Source organism: Onychomys torridus, chromosome 21 (assembly GCF_903995425.1).
Source record: "Onychomys torridus chromosome 21, mOncTor1.1, whole genome shotgun sequence".
NCBI lineage: Eukaryota > Metazoa > Chordata > Mammalia > Rodentia > Cricetidae > Onychomys > Onychomys torridus.
In genome coordinates, this window is record NC_050463.1 from 25,583,692 (window position 1) to 25,603,168 (window position 19,477).

At 44.3% G+C, this 19,477-nt stretch overlaps 1 protein-coding gene across 2 annotated transcripts in view; it reads left to right on the forward strand.

Annotated features, from left to right (window-relative positions):
• Positions 1–18,597: 18,597 nt before the first annotated feature.
• Positions 18,598–19,477, forward strand: part of Fez2 (fasciculation and elongation protein zeta 2) — a 42,621-nt gene continuing 41,741 nt past the window's right edge. For both annotated transcript variants that reach the window (XM_036171163.1, XM_036171164.1), the window contains exon 1: positions 18,598–18,913. In XM_036171163.1, coding sequence (XP_036027056.1) covers positions 18,663–18,913 — 251 coding nt within the window. In that variant the 5' untranslated portion in view covers positions 18,598–18,662. The remainder of the gene's footprint in view (positions 18,914–19,477) is intronic.

Genomic DNA, 19,477 nt, shown 5'->3' on the forward strand with positions numbered 1-19,477 from the left:
AACAGCATGATCCATAATCTGTATACATAATCATTTATTTCACTTTCTCATGTGAAAGAACACATTGGTTATTTGTAATTGCCTTCATATGTCAATGTCTGTCAGTCATGTTTGGCTCCTCTATGTTGTTAAAACAAACAACCCCCAGGTCTCAATGGTTTAAAATAACAGATTTATTTTTCACTTACATAAGGGGTTAGCAAGAGATCTCTGCACATCACCATCACACTGGAACCAAGTCTAGCAGAACAGCTGCCATCTCAAATGTCATTGGTCATCATGCCAGAGGGAAAATATAGCTCCTAAGAGAGTCACATTGGCAATTAAATGCATCCTGGAAAGGGACGGGCATCTGAGCTGATCAGATCTGGTTGCAAGGCCCCACCCAACCACAAGGGGGCCAGGAAGAGATTGGAGCACTAGACAGAGTAGATGGCTCATCAGGCATCTTTAAAAATGTCCTTGAACATGAACCTTTGTTTTGCTGTATTTTCTTCAAATGTTTCATAAAGGATGTACATAGTGGACAGACATACATTCAGGTAAAACACCCATACACACAGTATAAACAATTTTAGAAGCTTTTATAGGAAATTCGTTGGGATAGATAGTAAATAGCACATTTTTTTTTTTTTATGCCATTGCTGCACACACTGGAGTTTTGTTTCATTTTGGTTCGGTTTTTTTGAGACAGAATTTCTCTATATAGCCTTGGCTGTCCTGGAACTTGCTTTGTAGACCAGGGTGGCCTCGAACTCACAGAGATCCGCTTGCCTCTGTCTCCGAAGTGCTGGGCTTAAAGGCATGTGCCACTACTGCCCGGCCACACTAGAGTTTTATATTTTGCTTCTCAGACCCTTGTTATCGCTTGATGCTCTTCTCTATAGTTGGCCTTTCAGTCTAGGACTTCACAGCTTCCAGAACTGGTCCAAATCTCTGTCCTTTACAAACCGCTTGGTCTCAATAATACATCAGAAAATGGAATAAAACCATCATGAAGGTGAATTGAATCCCTCTTCTCAAAAATCCACCCTCTGGTCACCATAATCCTTTCAAAGTCTTTCCTTCCTATGATTGAAGAGAATAAATCAGCAGATAAACTCTAGCCTCCTCTCCCCCTCTTCCCACCCTCTTTGCATCCCCCTCCTCCCCTACCACTCTCCCTCCCTCATTTCTCCCCATTCCTTTTTTTCTTCCTTTTTTCTTCCCGAAGCCCAATTTTAATAAATGTGTTGTAAGGCATCCACAGAGAAGACCGCTCGGGCATGGGTTTAAGCCAATAGAAAGTCTTTCTTAGCCGGCCGGCGACTACACCGGGTGTTCAGGATCCCAGCAGAGCACCAAGCCTTCCTCGGGGGGAGCTTTGAAGCCCAAAAGCCGTGTCCTGGGCTGACACACTTCAGTTAACAAGAACAGTTAGTCAGAAGTGGAACTACAGAAGCCCAAAAGCAAGGTTAGGACATTCAGAGACTTTCCCAGAACTGTGGACTATGATGAATTAGGCCTGTGTTTTACTTTTGGCACGTGGTGCTGTCTACGTGCTGAGTTTTACAGTCTGAACGGTACTTCCACCATGGAGCCAGTTGTGCTAAGACCTCAGGGCCAGCTGAGGTCTAGGGCCTTGTTACAATTGGTCCACAGTAGTAATAGAATAAAGTATTAACTTCATTCTCATTTTAGATTGTTGTTATTTACAGGGACTGGACTGACTTTGGGAACACTGGTATAGCATTGAGCATTGAAATCTTTTGTAAGTCTACTTTTGGGGACTGTCATTTGTGTATAAATGTTGTATTAGGTTTTCCTTTTCATAACTGTAAAAATATTTGAGAAAAAAACCCTTAGATGACGAAAGATTTACTGTGGTTCAGGTTAAGAACAGTGGTTCTCAACCTTCCAAGTCTGCGACCCTTTAATACAGTTCCTCATGTTGTGGTGACCCCCAACCATAAAATCACTTTCTTTGCTACTTCATAACTACAATTTTGCTACTGTTGTGAACTGCAATGTAAATATCTGATATGCAACCCCTGTGAGAGGTTTAGGAAGTTTAGGTCTGTGATAGACTGGATTTGTTGCTTTCAGGCCTACAGCAAGGCAGAAACGCAATAGATGACATGGAGAAAACGAGCTGTTTATCCCACGGCAGTTAGAGAGCAGAGAAGTCACAGGGAGGAGCCAGAGCCAGAGTCAAGACACACTCTTCAAAGGCACGTCTCCACCATCCACTTCCTCCAACCATAGTTCTACCAGCTCTACAAAGTACACTCAAATCTTCAGTTCATCATTCAATTACACCATGTATTAGGTCAGAGACCCCAGGAGTGAATCATTCTTGGAAAGGCCATCACAGACACACCCAAGGGTCTATTTTACTGATCCCTAGAAGTCTTTTATTTCAAGCAAGATCACAGTCATGATGAATCATCACACACGTTATCAGAGAAATGAAAAGAAATATAACGGACACTCGAGGGCATCTTCTCTTGAAGATTCAGGTATGTGCAGGACAGTTTCACTGACTGGACCCCTACTTCCAGCTTATTCCACCCAAAGTTTATCAGAGATTCTAATACATCTGACTTACTGTTTAGCAAAGCATTCAGTGTGATGATTCCTTGAAGAAACAGCTCATGGGTAGACAGAGTCAGGATAATCTACTGATATATATATATATATATATATATATATATATATATATATATATATATATATTTGAAGTCAAAGTACTCCTGGCCAAGCTCCATAGATTTATTCGTGACCAATAATAGAGATTTGGATGGGAGAAAGGCAAAAAGACATACAACAGCTCACAGAGTTGTCTACTGGGGATTTTCTGAGACAAGGAGGTTCAGTAGGTCGTAGAACATGAGACTAGAAGAGACGTGTGCTGCCCCTTCCCACAGACGGCTTTGTTTTATGGGAACTTGAGGAGGGCTGTACATCAGTGGCGATGGGTACTTAAGGGCCGAGGCTTTGCCAGGCAGGATGGAGTGCTTGAAGAGAGAGGTAGCACTGCTCAGAGTAGAAAGCAACTCAGAGAAACCTCAGTAGCATGCCCTGGGTATGAAAGGGTCACAGATGAAGCCCAGAGATTGGCTTCTATCCTGGAACTCAGTCATGGATGGCACTTGGGTTCTACAGTTGAGCTATTTGTGTCCAGAAAAAGCTGAAGGCCCCTGGAAGGTTTTAGCTGGATGGAGGAGAAGCTTGATTCTTAGTACGTGTACGTCATCTTCCTGGTTAAAAGTAAAGGCAGATGTAGGACGGGTGGAAGGCTTGCACGAGCTAGGAAGGGTGAGGAAAACTTGAATTATTAATATGTGACCCAGGGAATCCTGTAGAACCCTGCTTTATACTTAGCATGTGGAACCTAGAAAGAATCGTGGTTGACGAAGGATGCAAATGTCCTCTAAGCCAGCATACACCCCAATGCAAAAGTGTTTTCTCTAGCATTGTTAGAAGGCATCTAAGCCTTCTATAGGAGTAAAGGGAAACCCACAGTCTTTAATGGCTTGTTGCATTGATGGGTTAATAGTGCCTTAGTTATTTTTTTGTGGTAGTGATAAAACACCATGACCAAAGTGATTTATGGAAGAAAGAGCTGACTTTTGTTTACAGTCCCAGAAAGAGAGCCCGTAACGGTGGAGGAGAGGCATGGCAGCAGGCAGCTGACCACGAGAGACCACATGGTCCACTGCCAACACAAAGCAGGTAAGAAACTGAAAGTGAGGTGTGGCTGTAAACCCTCAAATCCTGCCCACAATGACCTGCTTCCACTAGCAAGGCTCCACCTTTCAAAATCCGCAGCCTTCCCAAACAGCACCACCAAACAAAGACCAAGTCTAGAAATGTGTGAGCGTGTGGGAGACCCTGTTCATTCAGACCACTACAGATAGGTCTGCTCCTTTAGAAATGTCTGGAAAAAAAGGGGGGGCGGTGTGTGTGGGGGGAACACCCAACCTCAGATGCACTAAAAATATATAAATATACTTCCACTTAGTAACTAGCAATGTAAATTTGAATTCACAAAAGAAAATATAACTTTAAACATATCCATATTTAAATTCATGAAAACACATCACAGATGCACATGAATGTTTACAATGAAGCCAGTAAGATTAATTAAAATTACTCATGATACAGTTGAAAGGATTGCTATTGGTCTATTTTTGTTTTTGTTTTTTGTTTGTTTTTTTTTTGCTTTGTTTTTTGAGACAGGGTTTCTCTGTGTAGTTTTGGTGCCTGTCCTGGATCTCACTCTGTAGACCAGGCTGGCCTCGAACTCACAGAGATCCACCTACCTCTGCCTCCCGAGTGCTGGGATTAAAGGCGTCCGCCACCACTGCCTGGCCTGCTATTGGTCTTCTGATAGGAAGAGTATTTACTAAGATACTGTGAGCTGTTGCAACAGAAAAGTCCAGAACTTTAACTATGAAAAGTTTGTTTCTCACTAGCTGGAAGTCCAAAGTGGGTTTTCTCGCGTTCCTTCCTTCTAAGCAGTGAGAGGGACCCAGCTTTCTTCATGTTGCAGCTGCACGGCATTCATCAGGGGGTTCCAGAGTCATGTGTGTGTTGAGCCTGTGGTGGGAAGAGACACAGGCTTGTGTGTAGGAGGTATGCATTGTTCAGGTCTGCATGTGGGGCATGTTGCTGCTACCCACTGCTCCATAGCTAGAACTCATTCTCAGGACCCCATGGAACTGCGGTGTGTGGTGGTGCACACCCTGGATCCCAGCACTCAGAGCGTGGAAGTGGGTGCATCTCTGTGAGTTTGAGGCTAGCTGTAGAGACACCCATCCTTATTGACTTCATAAATCTCAACAAACAACAACAGCAACAGCAACGAAAGTACATATCGGGGCTGGGAATGTAGCTGAGCTGCAAATGGCTTGCCTAGCATTCACAAGGCCCCGGGTTCAATCCCCAGTGCTGAAATAGAATGGGTTGGAAAGATGGATGAGCAGTTAAGAGCGCTTCCTGCTCTTGCCGAAGCCCCGGGTTGGTTCCTAGTGGCTATATCATGTGGCCCACAGCTGCAACTACCTGTAAGTGCTGTTCCAGGGGATCAGACACCCTGTGACCTCTGAAGGCACCAGAATGCACATGGTGTACATAAACTCATGAGGGCACACATGCATACAAATAAATGGGAATAGCTCTTAAAACAGAAATTATACTCCAGTCCTTTGAGCTACTGGTTAAAGCTTTCAAAAGTGTCTGTTCCTGCATTGAGTGCTAGAAAATAATAGTGAGAATCAGGCCTTGCCTGGCTAATTTCATTCACCACCTTAGTAGGGAACCACTTTTTTTCTTTTTCTTTTCTTTTCTTTTTTTTTTTTTTTGGCATATGGACCATGTATAATTTGGTGAGATTTGTATAAGGAGAATACAAAGTTAGTTATTAAACTCGTGCTTCCATGCCTAATCCAGAAGCTATCTCCAATTGATAGCCACTTTCAAATGGAAAATTAATTTTCTCTTCTTAGGGAGCCTCATTGGGGAAAGGAACCATTCTTAAGGGTAGGCTGTGTGCCGAGCAGTGGATGGCCAACAGGAAATGAACTCAATGTCATCTCTGGATGGTCTTTGTCTCATAACGTTACACCAGGGAGTTCTGTTGTGTTGTTTCCTCTACCTTGCACGTCTTTGTGTATATAATGTGGCTTTCAGGTTTGGGCTTTTTGTGGGATTCCTGTGTGGGCAACTCTCTGTGTCTCTGCACTGCTAGGCATTTTTTGAGCTTTTCCTTTGGATCTTTTTCTTGTTTGGTTGTTTTGTCATATTCTGATTTGTTCATTCTTGATTTGTTATTTTTATTTAATACTATTCCTTAGGAGAGACAGAAAGGGTGTGGGTCTGGATAGAAGGGAAGGTGGAGAGGAACTGGGAGGAGCAAGGGAAGGGAAACCATCCTCAGAATATATTGTGTGAAAAAAAAATCAGTTTTCAATTAAAAAAATGTTTTTCTTTGTGATTGATAGTTTTGGAATGTTTCAGACTTGCGGCTTCTAAGCAATATTAACAGGTCACTGTGCAAGGTTACTGTGGAATTTGAGACTATGTAGCTAAAATTTAAGGGCAATACAAGTGGTTCTTCTGGTGATTGGTATTCCATCTGAGAACCGACATCACTCTTCAGTCGTGTGATGGCTAACGAAACTCCATTTTATGCTAGTCATCCATCTTGGTACCCACCAGCCATTTGTCTCTGACTTCAGCCTCTGGAAGATAAGTTCCCAGTAACCCTGACTCAGTGACCCCCCTCACACACCCAAAAGTATACAGCCATGATTATCTGCTTGTTGTGATATGACTGAGTGCTTTTTTTTTTTTCCTGCTTCTGTAGCTTGCTTACGCAGATACCCAAAGATTGTTTTGAGTCGCCTTAACACTTAAACTTGGCAGGACAGACCAGTTTTTGCTTGTATGGATGTTGAAGGTCTTCTTGTGGTGTTTGCCTTAAAAAAAAAAAAAAAAAAAAAACCCAAAAAACAAAACCCCTTTCCCTACTCCTCAAGTCTGGCTTGGAGATTATTCATCCTGCTAGGAGCTAATCAATACATCTTTTAATTATAGTGGGATTGAATCTATGATCTTTCCCAAGGGCTCACAAACTCCCTAACAGTAAGAATTCCTTACTGTACATTGCATGGCCTCTCTCACGGCCCCCAAAGCTTAAACTTCCTCACTATCATGGTAAAGCCTCCTTTGCTCCAGATCTGGGTCTATAGTCACAACCAGTACAGGTCCAGCGGATCGTTAGTCTATTCTGAATGAAACTCCCTTTCCTGCATGGCTGGGTCTCAGGGTAGTGTCTGCTCTGCTGGATCCTTGATTACTGTGCTTTCCTTGATGGGTGGGAGCTCCACCTCAACCCCTGGCACCCTGGCATCCCTATAGCCAAAGAGTCTGGAATGTTCTGATGGAAGATCCACCTCAACTCCCCTCCCCCATCTCTTTCCCTAAACCCACCCCTTCAAAGCCCGCCAAACACAGCTCCTCCACAGAGAGGCTCAAGACTACTCCCACAGGGTATTTAAGCTGCATCCCAGAAAATAGACACGTGGTTTTTCCAGTCTCTTCTCCCCATCACCTCTCTGCTGGGCTGGGGAATCACCCAGGAACGCTTTACCCATTAAACTGGGCCTTTTCCTAATTTGGTCTGATTTGGATTGCTGTGTTGGCCGAGAGGCCTATTGGGATACAAAAAAAACTTATCCCTCACGTGTAAGGGCAGAGCGTGTTCAGACCCTCACACACTGCTTTGGAGGCCACCACGGTTTTCTGAATGCTAGGTTCAGAAAATGATTTGGATGTAGCCTCAACCTCTGCAACACAGCATCCCTTCTGCCCACCGGCCCGCACTGGAGGTCAGTCGAATCCCAGTGGCAGGTCTAATCTCAGGCTCCCTCTTTTCCAATGGTGCTGGTTGACCAGGCTTTCCCAGGCTGGTCGCCGCATATGACTACCGAAAAGGGTAGCCGCGCCTTAGGTAAACAAAAGGTGCTCTTTTGCCCCTGGCGGTTGGGCCTGGGTTGGCCTTGGAATGAAAACATCTCCAATGTCTTTGTGGACAACAGGTGAAACATTGAACACCCCATGAGAGCAGCAACAAACTGAAGAGAAACGTTAGAGCAAGGGGCTGGAGGGACAGCTAATGAATAAAGTGTTGTAAAAAATGTAACGCCAGCCGGGAGGCCGTGGCGCACACCTTTAATCCCAGCACTCGGGAGGCAGAGGCAGGTGGATCTCTGTGAGTTCGTGGCCAGCCTGGTCTACAGAGCTAGTCCAGGACAGGCACTAAAACTATATGGAGAAACCCTGTCTCGAAAACCAAAACAAACAAACAAACAAACAAAAAGCAACCAAGAAAACAAAAACTGAAATAACAGCAACAACCACCAAATAAAATGGAGATCCACAGAGGAAGATGTGGTGATATATTGTGTACCCCACGAAATGAAACTTGTCTGAGGATCAGAGGACCGAGCCAGGCACTAGATTAAACGGAAGTCAGGCAGTGGTGGCACACACCTGTAATCCTGTCACTCCAGAGATCTGTCTGGATCTCAGTGAGTTCAAGGCCACACTGGGAACAGAGCCTGGCAGCGGTGGCACACACCTTTAATCCCAGCACTTGAGATCTCATGCCTTTGCTTGAGAGAACACTCGCCTTTAATCCCAGGCAGATTTAATGGCAGGGCAGAGAAAAGTATATAAGAAGCGAGGAAACAGGAACTCTCTCTCTTTTAGACTGAGGATTTGTAGAGGTAAGAACTAGTGGCTAGCTGTTCTGCTTTTCTGATCCCCAGGCAAGTTTATTAGGGTACACAGTATATCACCACGGGAAGATATCCAACTTCAACCTCTGGCCTCCACCTGCACACACATGGGTACATATCATCCCACACACAGGTACACATACACGTACATACACCACACAGACACACACATAGGAAAGACTTGGACAACAGTGGATAAAATAAGATGTGTATGTAATGGGTGTGAGAAATGAGTCCTGTTTGAAGACCATATTTGGGCCAAATGAATATATGCGTGTAGCAATTTTTTAAGAATTCACGTAATGCGGTTGGGGATTTAGCTCAGTGGTAGAGCGCTTGTCTAGCAAGCTCAAGGCCCTGGGTTCGGTCCTCAGCTCTGAAAAAAAAAATTCACGTAACAACATCTTGTGGTTTATTTTGCCCACCATTCGTGTTCGGGTAGGTGTTTTTGGATCATCGAAGCAGCCAAGTGAGAATGCAGCTACCAAACCTGTGGAAGAATATTATGGGAAAGAACTCAAGGGCTAACTGCAAATCCAGAATAGAAATGGAAGTAGCGTTATTCCCTGAAACCAATCAGAAGTCAATTTGATTAAAAACAAAATCATCTGAGGTATGGATAACCACCATCCTTTGCAAATCAAATATGTAGAACTTAGTGATTTGGTGACTCCCTTACTCTCCTGACATCTTGGGAAGATGTAAATGCCATATGTTATTTTTTTATAGCGGGCCTGCAATTAAATAATGTAATTTCAAAGAACTTAATGTTGTTTAGTTTATTGGACAGTGGAGACAAGTCTCTCCTCCCAGAGTCATTTAATGTAAAAAAAATCAATGTCAATGTCTGCATCTCCAAGTATTCAGAGCATGGTTTTTAGCTCGGGTCACCCTTTGCCTGTGGGAAACCATTTTAATATCACTTTTAGGTAAAGGACAGACTTAGGAACAGATCGATCTTCAAAACCAATTCATGGAAACAAATTGCACGTTATAAATCATTTACAGGCAGGGCACTGTGAGATCAGGGACCTGAGTTAACCTCTCTCTCATTCCAGTATAAGCCACAGAGGGCATCCTTTTCATTTACAGGGAAATCTGGAAAAGCATTTCCAGTCCCCTGTACCTTTCTCAGGCCCTAAGTCAGGTGTGAGGGTGCATGCCGGTACCCTAGCCTGAACTCGGGAAACAGAGGCAGAAGGATCACCACACCTTTGAGGCCAGCCTTGCCTAACATGGTCCACGCTATCCAAGGCCACATCTAGAAACCCTGTTTCCAAACGTAACAAATATTTCTCAGGTACCAATAACAGAGATTTCCTCAGCTACTTTGTACGTGTTGACTTCTTTCATCTCCTTTGTAAAAGATTATCCAGCAAAGGATTGAAAGCTTCTCAGAAGTGAGAGACTTAAGTCTTCTGACCTAGTATTTTCCTCTCTGTCTTAACTTTCTCCTGGGCCATGTAACACAGCCATCTCTACTAGAGGGGGGAGTTGAGGTTTGAGACAATGTAAACTTGAATAACAAAGGAGAGTAAATGAATCATTTTTAAAACATGCTTGGCAGATAAAAGCAGGGATACACTAGCATTGTGTCAGAGATCCTGTGATGTAGAAGGGCCCCGACTTGTCAAACACCAAGCTAACCTGGAGGTGGGGATGGTAGATGAATTACCTGACCCAAGTCAAAGAATCTCTCTGCAAAGGTGACCTTGGCACGTTCGTTCCTGGACTCGCTTTCTGAACGTGAATCAGAAGGCAGCCTGCTGCCTGTCACCTTCTGAACTGAACCCTCTCTGAAACTACTTAGTCCCAGGGTTTTAGCTCTCTGTGATTTCCAGGACTCTCCACCCATCCTTCTTTCATGACAGGATGAAAAAGCCAGTGGCTGGCTTTTTCTTGATCTCTGCTCTATTTAAGCAAGCAGACTGAACACCTATTTCAGCCTGGAATTTGGAATTTGAGGGCGCTTTTTATTTTATATGGATGGACTGCATCTCTCTACTCACTTTCTCTAATACCTGTTTCCAGTTGGTATTATATTCATTATCATGTTAAATATGAACCCATTGGCAGCATAGGGGTGCTAGCTGACCCCAGTTCAAGGGCTTGGACTTGGCTTGTACCGAGATGGCAAACCCCTTTATATTTGGCTGAATTGACATTGGTTGGATGGTTACCATTGTTTTGTTTTTTTTTCTTTAAGAAAACAGGAAATCTTTGTGCACCACCAGGGCTGTGGGCGGGAGCAGTGCAACGAGAATGGGAACCGAAGGGCTGGTATATGAGTCCAAGGTGGTGAGGGCTGAAGGTCATCAGGTCACAGAAGGAACATGTTGAAAGGGCTGAATTTGCCAGGTCACACCAAAGAGAAAGCTCGGATTTAGTTTTAGGCAGTAACATCAGTAACTCTGTCTTATGTTTGTGCTCATCTCCCTGCCCCTGCTGAGACCAGCAGACAGGTAGGGTTAGGTCTGCTCTTTCTGTTTTCTATTTCTGATCCCTTCCATCCTTGACATCTGTCTTTCTCCCCAGCATTGCTAGCTTTTCTGGTGCACCCCTTTCAAGATGACTCAAGTCTAGTAGTACCCCTTTGGGATGTTTTTTGGGCCTTCAGGAAAAAAAAAATCACATATTCTTGCCCAACAAATGGTGAAAGTGTGGATCTCCCCTCCCCCACCACACCCCCATTGCCCTACCTCTAGAGAATGGACTTGCTCCAGCCTCTGGGCTTAATAATTCTCTAAGTAAGAAATAATCTGTGTTCTTAAGTCTCATACGATTCTAAATTCCAGACCTGGACCTGAGATTCTTCCGGGAACTCACATGATGTCAAGCTTTGAGCTCACGAGGACACTGATGTCCAGGTCTTTTATCTGAGAAACCACTTAGCTGGAGATAAAGACACTATGTATTCCACATGCCCACTCTCTGGTCTCTGGGAAGACCTCTCATGGGGACCCATTGGAAAGCACACTACACCCTCTTGGTCTGCCCCACAGCTCCGTGTCTCTAACTCCGAATGCCCAGTCCTCTGTCCTGTGGGAGGGTGCTGTGAGCTCTTGCTGTGCTCTTTACACATCAGTCACCCATTTAACCCAATGAAGCCGGAAGGAAAAATGGAATCGTCTCCGTCCTGAACTTGTGAAGCACCTTGTGGTGGCTGTGGGAGACTGACTGACTTTACTCTGCTGGGGCAGAGATGGATGACAAGATACAGCAACAAAGTACCCCCCCCCCCCCCTTCTGGAAGCTGGAAGTCCAATCCTGAAGTGTGAGCAGAGCTAGCGAGGCTTTCTTACCTCATTTCACTCTGCCGTGATGTGACCTCCTTCTGTGTCTGTACACCCTTGGGGTTTTTCTTTGGGACCAAATACCATCTTCTTACTAAAAATAGATTGGGCTATGCCTCCTTAAAGGCTCCACTCTACCTTGCTCACCTTTAAAATGGTATGTCCAAATACAGCCACATTCTGAGGTATCCAGGCTGAGAGCTGGATGCAGATCAGACCACAACATGAGGAAATGGCGGGAGCTGGGGTTAGCTGACAGTCTTGAGCACATGCAACCTAGAATGCCTCTTCATTTCATCATCTCACTCTCTGGTGTAGGTGTAGAAAAACACTACTCAGGTGGCAGGGATCCCTGGAACCCCACTGGGCTTCATAGAGTTGAGTGAGCTAGTAAAATTTGGAATCTGGTGCTAATTCGGGGCTTTGTAAATGCCCCATCCTGTGAGATTTCAGAGACACACGGATACGCTTTTCCAAACAGCAAATCAGTCTCTTGGGGCTGCGAGTTTCTCTCCACAACAGGGGAGAAGACTAACGTCTCTTTCTTTAAATGACTTAACAAGGACTTTACGAAGTCCCCTAGCTTTAACCTTGTATTACTAAATTAGAGTTAGTGACTTCTGTGTCTATCCTAGTCAAATTGAGCAGAAAATTGAGTAATTACTTGTTTGCTCAAATTACACAAACAATTATCTTAACAGTCCACTTTGTTTTGCTTTTGTGGATCCAATTCCTCCCTGGCTTCAATAGTACGTCCGTTTAGGTTCAGACCATTTGAAGTGATTATTTTGAGGTGGTAGTATTGATTTAGCTCTTTTGCTGTCAAAACACTGACATATTTTAAAAGACCAATGGTAAAAAAAAAATATTCTATTAAACTTACAGCTTTAAAAAATTACAATTAGGGCTTAAAGGCAGGTAAAGGTGCCTGCAGCCAAGCTTGATGATGTGAGTTCAAGGCTCAAAACCCTCAGGGCAGAAAGACAGACCCAACCCCTACAGGCTGTTTTCTGACCTTCACGTGTGTGTCATGGAACTTGTGAGCAGATGTGTACACAAATAACATACACACACAAAATAAATAATGTGAAAAAATTAAAATTATGTTATATGTAGATTGGTTATTTCCATCCTTATTTTCACATTCTTCCCAGTTATAAAACAAATTTTCTCTTTAAACATAGCAACAAATATTCTAAAAATTTTGGAATATCAAAACTTGGGAGGAAGGCAGCAAGGATATAGGGAAAAAAAAATCCCAAAGGAGTAAACCACCTCAATTATTATTGTTGTTTTTTTTTTAACTTTATTTTTTTGTGTCTTTCACATCATGCATCTCCATTCCATTCATTTCCTGGCCCTTCGTATCCGCCCTCTGCCCTTGCAAATCGCGGGCCCCCCCCCCCCCCCCCCATAAAATAAGATAAAATTTAAGAGAGAAAAAAGGAAGAATCTCATCCTGGAAGCTGCAGTGTGACACGGTGAGTCAGGCAGTCACCCTTTTATCCATATAATTTTACTTGCAAGTGTTCTTGCAGAGTCATTGGTCTGGCTGGGGAGTGGTGACGCATGCCTTTAATCCCAGCACTCGGGAGGCAGACCAGAGCCAGCCTGGTCTACGGAGCAAGATCCAGGACAGACACCAAAACTACATAGAGAAGCCCTGTCTGGAAAAGCAAACAAACAAACAAAAGAGTCATTGGTCTAGTTAGAGGCCTCTGGTTTCTGCTACACTATCGATGCTGGGCTCTTACCAAGACTCCTCTTGATAATCTGCTGTTGCCCTGTGTCATGGAGATCCTGCAGCTTTGGGTCTGCAGAACTGGTCCCTTCGAATGCTCCAGTAGATCATAGATGGGGTGGATGTTTGAGTGGGCCGACTCATAACTCTGGTTCTGGGCCTGGGAAGTTGCAGGGTTGGCTAGCCTGCCAGATCTCCTTTGTCCTCACCGCCAGGGGGAGCTCTCCAGAGTTGCCCTGGGGAGTTTACCCCTAGCAATGATGGGCAAGGGGCGGTGCCTGTTTTCATACCTTCAGGGTCTGCTCTCCAGCACCTACACCTTCAGGGCCAACTCTGCTGAAATCACCTCAGTTATAATGCTTATTTTCTTATTATCACCCTCATCGGTGTGAATTTTGGGGGACAACTCTGGGGATGTTTGTGTGATATTGCTGAGTAATATGATTACCTAATCCTGATATTGTAGAAAATTTAAAATATTTCTATTTACATTAATAACTATTCCAGAAGATAAAGTACAATGATGTGTGGTGGTATTGTGTCCCCCAAAATATTGTGCACCCTAATAAATTTATCTGAGGTCAGAGAACAGACAGCCACTAGATACAGAGGCTAGAAAATGGAGGCACTCACGCCTTTAATCCTAGCATTCCAGAGACAGAAATACCTCTGGATCTCTTTGAGTTCAAGGCCACACTGGAAACAGCTAGGCATGGTGACACATGCCTTTAATACCAAGAAGTGAGCCTTTAATCCCAGGGAGTGATGGCAGAAACCAGAAAGATACATAAGGCATGAAGACCAGAAACTAGAAGCATTTGGCTGGTTAAGCTTTTAGGCTTTGAGCACCAGTTCAGCTGAGACCCATCTGGATGAGGACTCAGAGGCTTCCAGTCTGAGGAAATGGGATCAGCTGAGGAACTGGAGAAGTGAGGTGGCTGTGGCTTGTCCTGCTTCTCTGATCTTCCAGCGTTCACCCCAATAACTGGCCTGGGTTTGCTTTTATTAATAAGACCATTTAAAATTCCTGCTACAATGATGTATATAATCCCCATGCAATATGTAACTGTATCAGACACAAAGTACAGTATTGCTGAATATTTGTTTAACTATGCAAAGATGTGTTGCATTTGTTTAAGTTGAAGAATACTTATGTAACTATGCAAAGATGTGTTGCATTTATGTTGTGGAATATGTGTTGTATTTGTTTAATTGTGTGAAGATGTGTTGCTGTTTCACCTTGCCTGCCTAAGGCTCCTGATTGGTCTAATGAAAAGCTGAACTGCCAATAGTGAGGGAGGAGGTATTGGTGAATTTTCTGGCTGGGACAGTGAGTAGAAGGAGGAATTTAGGCTCAGGGAAGGAAGACGCCAGGGGCCAGCCGGCCATGGAAGAAGCAGGCAAGTAGGACATACAGAATAGAAGAAAGGTAAAAAGCCCCGTGGCCAAATGTAGCTGAATAGAAACATGTTAAATTAAGTTAAAAGAGCTAGTGGGGACAAGCCTCAGCTAAGGCCAAACATTCAAAATTAATGCTACGTCTCCGTGTCTTTGTTTGTTTGGGAAGCTGGTTGGCAGCCCAAAGAAAATTCCAAGTACAGTACAGTCTTCCACCGAAGAGCTGGATTCCCTTGATCCCATGCAGCTATAACTCCAGCCTCCCGGCTGCTCTTCTGCTGCAGACTCCTCTGGTTTATCTGTTTCTCTTAGAGACCCATTGGTGTCTCCTTTGATGCCACCTGTCTCCAGAGTCTCTACTCAGATGTCGTCACATACTATTCATTTGTCACTGTACTCAATACAATTTAGAAGAAACGTATTTCCTACCCAAGCCCCAAACGAATAGGAAGTAGGCTTGTTTGATTTCTTGACAGTAGGAACCTTTTCTATCTATCTTTTTTTTTTTTTCTTTCTTGAATGGGCTGAAGAGAAGTCCCATCTCCACTGACTTTCTTCTCCATTGAATTTCTTCTCTGTAACTCCAACACTGGATGCGCTGAAAAGTCAAGTTCACCAACACCAGTAGTCTATTCTATTAATGGTGTATTACTTTGCAGTAAAGTTAACTTATATAATGATAGCATGAAATATAGATTTACTTCAGAGGTAAAGTAAGAGAGGTATCAGAGTTAAAAAAATTTTAATGTTAGATAAAGAAGTAACAGAGACCAGCATTTGGTGACAGAGAACACACTCAGACACGCACCCAGAGTGGCCACGCTGCCCAGCTGTTCTGGTACCTTGCAGAGGATGAAGCCAGGACCAGTCATCTTGGCTCCTCTTGCTAACCAACTGCTATCGCTCAAGCTGAACGAAGACCTCAATTTAATCATTAAAATGCAAAGTGTAGCTGTTCACTAAGGACTCCTCCTGTCAATTTTGAATAACAGGGATGAAATGTTCTTTATTAACAAATGCTAGATTGTGTGTGGTCTTAGTTTTAATCGACATATAGTACTTATACATATTTATGGGGTAAAATGTGGTAACGATAAATGCTTACATTCTGTGATAATCAAATCAGGGTAATTAGCATTTCCAACTTCTTGAAAATTATGGCTTCTTTGTGTGTGGTCTTTGATTGCTCAAATTTTTTTTTTTTTAAACAGGGAAACAAATCGCAAGAAGCCACTTTTTCAATTTTGACAAGCAAATTTTCCTTCAATTCATGGGTCCATATAGATTTCTGTTCTTTGTATTTTTATTTTCTTCTCTGTCTATTGGTTGGTTTGTCTGTCTGTCTTCCTTTTTTTGTAATTACTAAGTAAATGTAGCCATTTTCTGAGGTTTTCTCTAGAAAAATTTCATTTATAGACTTTCTTATCTGTTGCTTTATGAGGCTCTAGCATTTGCTAAGCATGGTACTTTGACAATTAGACATTTTGGGCATATACATATATATGTATATATTTCCATTTTTTTCTTTTTATTTATTCTTCTCTGATACAATACATCCCAATTGCAATTTTCCCCTCCCTCCACTCCTCCCAGTTTCCTCTCCACTCTCCCTCTTCCCCAGATCCATTGCTCCTCTATTTCCCTTCAGAAAAGAGCAGACTTTCCAGGGATATGAACCCAAGACAGCAGAATAAGAAGCAATAAGACTAGGCATAGCTGGGTGGTGGTGGCGCACGCCTTTAGTCCCAGCACTGGGGGTGGTGGTGGTGGTGGGCAGAGGCAGGTGGATCTCTGTGAGTTCAAGGCCGGCCTGATCTACAGAGTGAGTTCCAGGACAGACTCCAAAGATACACAGAGAAACCCCATCTTGAAATAAAACAACAAAAGACTAGGCATAAACTCTCTTATCAAGGCTGAACAAAGTCATCCAGTAGGAGGAAAGGGTCTCAAGAGCAGGCAAAAGAGTCAGGTGTCCCCACTCTCACTGTTAGGGGCCCCACAAAAACCCCAAGCTAAACAACCACAGCATATATGTAGAGGAATTAGCACAGAACCATGCAAGCTCCTCATTTTCTGAGCCAGTCCCTGAATACTCAGTATTTCCTTTCTTTTTTGTTTTATATTTTCAGATTAATTATATGTGTAGATGATTTACATGTTAAATAACATAACATGCCCCATTTTTAATTTTTCACTGGCATATGTGATATGTAGAAATTTTAATGCACTACAAAACCGAGATGTTTCCATCTCAGTGTTTATGTGAACACATTACTCAAGTACCATGAAGCTATTGTATCTTTTCTAATTTTGAACCAAGTGCTATAAATTATTTTTCTCAGCTAACTATTTTTTCTTTTTAAGTTTAGTTTTAATTTAAAACCTTACAGCTTTCCCCTTTCAGGTGCCCCACCTCATCCATGGCCTCTTTTTTTCTTTAATTATCATTGGTACATATGCAAGCTAACTTTTCTTAATCTATCAAATAAACAAACTCTTTTACACATGTTCATTTTCGTAGGGTCTCTTCTAGGCGGTGGTATGAAATAATTGGTATACAATAAATCAGTTTGAGTGAGCCAGTTAGTAGAATTAGGCTGTAGGCTGTGATAAAGGAGACCTGCTTCCTCCTCTGAGGCCTCTGTGTGCTGGCGGACTGTCTAGACCTGAATAAGCTGATGCTTTTCTTTTCCCAGATGGTGATAGTGTAGGAAGCTCAAATTTGGCTGAGGGGGAGGAGCGTTGTCAGGAAGGAGCGTGAGCCTGCTGAGAGGAAAAACTGTGTGAAAGGCTTCAGGGAACTGGAACTTGAAACCGGATAGTTTCTAATAAAGGCTGAGCCGAAAGAGTCTAAAGAAGGGGTGTGTGGAAGGGTAGAAACAGGTCTCCTCTTGATGGCTTCTTACACTTTGTCCACTGGCCACCTCCTTTTGCCCAAGGCAGGGAATGTTGTATGCTAGGCAATTTATTAGGCATTTTGTATCCATTGTTGTATTTAATTATACATAAAAACAAGCCCACAGGATAGAACTGCCCAATAACTTTTTATAGGATCTTCAGTATGTGTGTATATAAAACATTTTATAATGTCCTATTTAATGATGTTTCACCCCCTGAATGACACACTTGAAGAGATACTGGTTTTGTCAGCTCCTGGACATTTACTGCTTCTATCTACTTTCCCTAATTTTTGTTGTAGTTAGATGCACATAAGACTATAATCCTAGCCATCTTCAGGGTACAGTGTATTCACACTGCATACAACCCTCACTACTCTCTACCTCCATAAATCTGTTCAGCTTGCAAAACAGAGACACGAAAACTTCCCATACCTCAGTCACACTTTTACAAGATTTAATTTTCACTTAGCCTTAACAGTCCAGCTATGGTAAATAACAAGGGAGTGCCCGTGGGTAGCCAGGCGGTGGGTACTTATTCTTCAGGCCTCTTTTAAGTACTTCGAGAATATCTACTCCCATAATTAGTCAGCTAGCATGTGCTTTGCACGTGGCAGGGATAGATTTGTGCAATGAATTTCCGTACCACTTCCATATTTCCCAGTTAACTCTTGTCATTCTGGATGGAATGTTACGAGTTCCCCTGGGGCAGGAAAAAAAAAAAATCGGACACTGTAAAGTTTACCAAAGTCTTCCTTTTAGCCACTTTGAGACAGAGACGCTTTGAGGGGAGTTATTTCTAAATGACCGAGAACATAGGAAGTGACTCAACTCCGTTGAGATCCTCCTTCTTTCCCTGGGACATGGTGGTCAGCTCCAAGAAAGACTCAGGAAGTGAAAATTCTGAAGGGCAGCTTAGGACTCCTCACCCGAGAAAGGGCGGGCGAGGGGGCGTGCCCTCGAGTGGGCGGCACCAGGGGGCGTGGCCAGACAGCGACGGGGCGTGGCCGTCCGGCCCGGGGCGGGGTGCGCGCCGGCAGCGGGCGCGATGGCGGCGGATGGGGACTGGCAGGATTTCTATGAGTTCCAGGAGCCGGCCCGGAGCGTCCAGGACCAGGAGAACTGTAACGCGAGCCCGGAGGCCGGAGCTGGGGCCCACGCGGGCGGCGACAGCTTCCCGGCCTTGGCCTGCAGCCTGGAGGAGAAGCTGAGCCTGTGCTTCCGCCCCTCGATGGACGCCGAGCCCCCGCGGGCCACGGTGCGGCCCATCACGGAGCGCAGCCTCCTGCAAGGGGACGAGTGAGTGCGGGCCCGGGAGCTGGGCGGGAGCGGCCCCCTACCTCACCCTGCCCCCGTCTCTGCCGGGAGTCCGAGCAGGCCCCGCCCCGCCCCGCGCCCTCCTTCCTCCTCGGCCGCTCCCAGCCCCGCCCCGCGCAGTCAGGCCTGGCCAGCTGGAGTTTAAAAGCCCCGCTGCTGCCCCTGCCTCCCCTTGCACCCTCCTGTGTGCTGCCTTGTAGGAGACCCTGCCTCCTGCGGCACGCGTGGGTCATTCATTCTTTCAACTCCCTTCTGTTAAAGCCCCCCGCCGAGGACTTGGCACTGGGCATTCCCAAAATGTGCATTGCTCCTCTCAAATAGGACACAAGGTGGGATGGGGCATAGGTTTGTGGAAAACACAAGTTTTTATGGGTGTGATGAGTGCTTGGATAGCTATTTCTACCGGATATGGGAGATTTCCAAGGGGAGGTCCGAATGAAGAATTTCTTAGAGAAAGCCACCCGCAAATTGAATCCTGATGGAGTTAGGTGCGAAGGTGCAGGGGTGAGGGGTACCATTGAAGTCCCAGAAGTCTGTTGGGACCAC